The sequence below is a fragment of the Akebia trifoliata genome, chromosome 14 (genome assembly GCF_017979445.1).
Source record: "Akebia trifoliata isolate Shusen 1 chromosome 14, ASM1797944v1, whole genome shotgun sequence".
NCBI classification, from domain to species: Eukaryota; Viridiplantae; Streptophyta; class Magnoliopsida; order Ranunculales; family Lardizabalaceae; genus Akebia; species Akebia trifoliata.
The window spans coordinates 29728662-29733521 of NC_141388.1; the positions used below are offsets into that span (position 1 = coordinate 29728662).

Sequence of the window (4860 nt, forward strand, 5' to 3'; positions counted from 1 at the left end):
GCGATGCAAGTCGTGTTTTAAATGTGACTTTTTCAAAAAATTGCCAATTTTTGTTACTATGGGTCGAATACTTGCAGTCTATTTGTCTCTTTTATTGTTTTTTGTTTTTTGTTTTTTTAATTTTTCCATAAGTGAAGAAATATCTGTGAAGGAACAGAAGAAACAGACCTGCTTTGAACACAGACAAAATGCAGAAACAAATTATGCTCTTCCAGTAATTTATTTTGTTTTATGGGCGTGGTTAGTTTGATATTTATTTTAATATTATTTAGGGTGATTAGATTTTAGACATAGATATACCCCTCCATGTGTCAGATCTCAAACCTTTTCGCCAATTACAATTACTCCCCTAAACCTCTAATAAAATTTCCCCTAAGATTCAAAAAACTCTCTTCAAACTATAATTTAAAAAAAAAAAAGGAAGAAAATTTATTTACTTAAATGTTGAAAGTTAAAATCTTCTTTGTTTGAACTTCTCTGGATCAAATGATACATCCTTTAATTGCTCCAAAGAAGATAACAAAGACATTAATGACAGAGAAATGATTTGTTTCCTTTTAAGCTACATTTTTATACCTACACATAACCTTACATCTAAGAATCTTATCATGAACATAAAACCCAGGCATCACCATGATCTTAACCTCGACCGGGGCTTGAGATCTCTGTCGTTCTACTACGATATTCTCCATATAGAGAGGATCAAAGCTTCTGTTCTCTTCAACCCTCATTATCCCCAACGGTGGATTGAAAGAGAATGCAAGCAAATGAAGCAACCAAATGCACTTAGCGGCAACGAAGAATGATTGAAGCAGCTGTTCAGGCCAAGGCCTTGTCCAATTCAATGTGGAAATAATGCAACTCATCTTCTGATCACAAAACCTACTGAATTCTTCGCTATAATACTTCGTACCCTTTCTTAGAACTTCGTTCCAACTTAGATTTCGCAAGGAAACAAACGACGAGAACTGAGTCTGGCGGTCTTGATTTGGATCTAACACCTTCGGCGATCCATTCTTCTGGAAGACACAATTCTCGAAGTCTTGGTAGAGAGATTGGTTTATAAGAGCTTCTAAATGGTACAACACCACCTTCGAATGTTTCGAATTCAGATTCAGTTTATATGGTTGAAGAAGCAAATTTAACTTCTCCGTCAAATTACTATCAGTTTCTTCGATCTGATTGATTAAAGTCTTGCAAAACTGCTTAACTGATAATCTTGCTTCCGATACTATTTGTAAGAAACCTTCCACCATTACATCATGAGTGAGAGGCGTGAAGCTCTCTCTATTTTCGTCGATCGATTTCCCTCTCTTGGGGAGACTATTGAGTCGTTCGGAAAATTGGGTATCCTTTATTAATACTGTTTGCTTAAGAGCTTTCTTCAATTCTTCACAATAGGTCTCCAAGTATTCTAGCTTCTGTTTTAGATCACCCAAAGAGGATTTCATCTCGGAAACCTCCATCAAAGCCGCGTCTCTATTTTCGTTGGCTTCGATCAACTCTTTCTTCAACGATTCTAACGACATTATACCCAAATCCTTGAAAATTTGAGACACGACTTCGGATTCTACTCGAGGTGGTGATGTTTCATTCTTGTGTTTCTTCTTTAACCGAGGAAACAACCATGAAAGTATCGGACCTCGGCTCTTTGGTTGCGACTGAAGTACTGACGAGTGAGAATCCGATAGAGGTACAATGCTAATCGAATTCTTGATGTTCTTGTTAGTATCGATTTCCGTACTAATAGTTGCCGGCTTGCATCGATTACAAGTCATGACGGATTTGAGGTCCCCTGAAGTGGTTCTCCCACTCGACTTGAAAATGTCAGTCCCCGGAGATGTCTGAAGAACAGTAATGTGGTTCGCACAAGAACTTGTGATGATTTTTGATCTTCGACAGGACCAATGGATGGCTCTCGGCTCAGTAAAGAATTCGACAATCCCTTTTTCAAGGAAGAAATCTTGATTTTATTGTCTGATAGATCGGCTTCATCGTTGTCTCCTCCTAGTAGACCAAACCCATCCCAATTTTCTATCGAATTCGGATTATCGAATTGGATATGGTGATACCCTGGCACTGGTTCCACTTCATAACTCTGTATCAAATCTTTCCAATTTAGTAAACCATAACACATTGGGAATAAGTTTTTGGGTTGTCATGGTTTTAAGATGTAAGACTTAGAAAAATTCCATTAAAGGTAAAATTGAGCTACAACAGTACAAAGTTCAGAACAGTAAAGTTACCCATTTAGAATTTCTATGTTAATTTGACGAAAAACTGATAGGTATCTCTAAAAATTCATGGAAAATCAAATTAAAATCAATGATAATAAGTTCTTGGGTTTTGATGATTTTAAGCTATGAGACTTAAAACTTCCATTAAAGGTAAAATTGAGCTATAACAGTATAAAGTACCAGAACGGTTTAGAATTTTTAAGTTAATGTGATGAAAAACAGGAAACCCATCTCTAAAAATCCATGGAAAATCAAATTACAAGTCCTTATTTAGTTTTTTTAAAGAAAAAAGAAGAAACTTACAGGATTAACAAAGTACAGAAAAGTAAAGTTACCCATTTAGAATTTCTATGTTAATTTGATGAAAAAATGAAAACCCATCTCTAAAAATTCATGGAAAATCAAATTAAATTCAATGAGATTAGGTTTTGATGATTTTAAGCTGTGAGACTTAAAACTTTCCATTAAAGGTAAAATGGAGCTATAACAGTACAAAGTACAGAACTGTAAAGTAACTCATTTATAATTTCTATGTTAATTTGATTAAAAATTGAAAACCAATCTCTAAAAATTAAATTACAATGGCAAAAATAAAAAAATAAAAATTACAGGAATAACAAAGTACAAAACAATAAAATTACCCATTTAGAATTTCAATGCTAATTTGATGATAAAATGAAAACCCATATCTAGATTACAAAACCAAAATTAAAAAAAAATTTTAAAAAATTAAAAAAATTAAAAAAAATATTAAAAAATTAAAAAAAGAAGAAGAAGAAGAAGAAACTTACAGGAGTAACAAAGTACAGAACAGTAAAGTTACCCATTTAGAATTTCTATATGAAAAACAGAAAAACTATCTCTAAAAATTCATGGAAAATCAAATTAACTTCAATGAGATTAAGTTTTTGGGTTTTGATAATTTTAAGCTGTGAGACTTAAAACTTTCCATTATTGGTAAAATCGAGCTATAACAGTACAAAGTACAGAACAGTAAAGTTACCCATTTAAAATTTCTATGTTAATTTGATTAAAAAAATGAAAACCCGTTTCTAAAAATCCATGGAAAATCAAATTACAATGCCAAAATTTAAAAAATAGAAGAAGAAGAAACTTAAAATTAAAGTTACCCATTTAGAATTTCTATGTTAATTTGATGAAAAACTGAAACCCATCTCTAGAAATCCATGGAAAATCAAATTACAAAGCCAAAAGAAAAAAAATTTAAAAAGAAAGGAAAAAAAAAGAAGAAGAAACTTACGGGAGTAAAAACAGGGTAGTCTTGAGCAGAGAACTGAGAAGAAGGGTGTGCAAGAGAGGGAGAAGCAGAGATGGGGAGTTTGAGATTTGAAGGGCTGTTTCCTTGCATCAAAGCAGCATGAAGAGCTCTCAGCTCCACAGCTTTAGCAATGGCGGCTTGGATTTCTTGCTTGCTTACTTCATTGTTGTTGTTGTTGTTGTTGTTGTTATTGTTGATGGTCTGACAGATTTGAGGAGTAGCAGTAGCAGCCATGGAGGAAGAAGAAGAGAGTAAAAGAACATACAAGAAAACCCACTAAGAGAAAATAAGATATAGTTGAAGAAATTCTAAGAAGAAGAGGAGAAGAAGAAACTGAAAGTTGGGTATTTAACGGTTAGATTTGATTTGCAGAGGGAAGGACCATATCTGGTGGAGAATTTAAGAACCAGAAAAAAGAAGTTAGAAAAGAGAAAATTTTAATTCTGAAATCCAAGGAGTTTTGTCTTTGTTCTGCAGATGGGTTGAGACTTGAGGGAGTGAGAGGAGATGCAAATTTCATTGTTGTTGGCGTGATAAGTGAAATTACTGAAATGCACTTCATTTGCTTAATTTTCACTTCTTTTAATATTACTATTAAGGGTGTGTTTGGTTGCATAGAAAACGGTTTCTACATAAAATCCATTCTGGAAAAATGAAAATAAGATGATGGATTTTCTTTGAGGATGTTTAATTTCAATTAAGAAAATTTCCAAAAAGCAAGTATGCTTTTAGTTTCAGATTGGTTCCTATGACTCAGGAAGAATAACTCGTTGAAAAAAAAAACACACGATATTGACCATGTAAACATGAATTGAACTATCAAAATTTATTCTCAAAATAAATACATTGAGACATCTTTTATGAAGATACATATAAATCCCAATTGTTGGATTTTATATTTACATGGTGGTTGGGATCATTTGTTTCTTCATGAGTCACTGGAACTCGACCCTTAAATTTATTTTTTTATTTTTTATTTTTTATTTTATTTATTTTATTATGGTGCGAGGGGATAGTGGGGTTAATCTTCATATGATAAAATTTAATTTTTTTCATGGATTTTTTTTTTTTTAAATGAGAAAATTTTCTTCAATGAAAATATACAAGAATCACATTTTCTTAAGAAATTCATTTTTTGCGCCAACACAGTTTAAAATTTTGATTAACTAAGCAAACTAGACCATGTTGGATTTGAGTTAATGCCTTTGATAAATTGGTCACAAAAATAATTGAAAAAATTTATATTTAAAACTCAACACCACATAAATATGTGGGTCGGGATCCACATACACGTAAAGCTACTCATAAAGTCATAATGCGTTTTATCTTAAATGGTCAAAAAAG

The 4860-nt window shown here is 32.5% G+C and overlaps 1 protein-coding gene across 1 annotated transcript; it reads right to left on the reverse strand.

Moving 5' to 3' along the window:
* Window positions 1–412: 412 nt before the first annotated feature.
* Window positions 413–4043, reverse strand: LOC147386696 (DNA double-strand break repair RAD50 ATPase). Its single transcript, XM_086424201.1, is given in 3 exon segments — window positions 413–1882; window positions 1885–2098; window positions 3499–4043. Coding segments are annotated over 3 exon segments (1791 nt in total). The 5' UTR covers window positions 3751–4043; the 3' UTR covers window positions 413–557.
* Window positions 4044–4860: the final 817 nt, after the last annotated feature.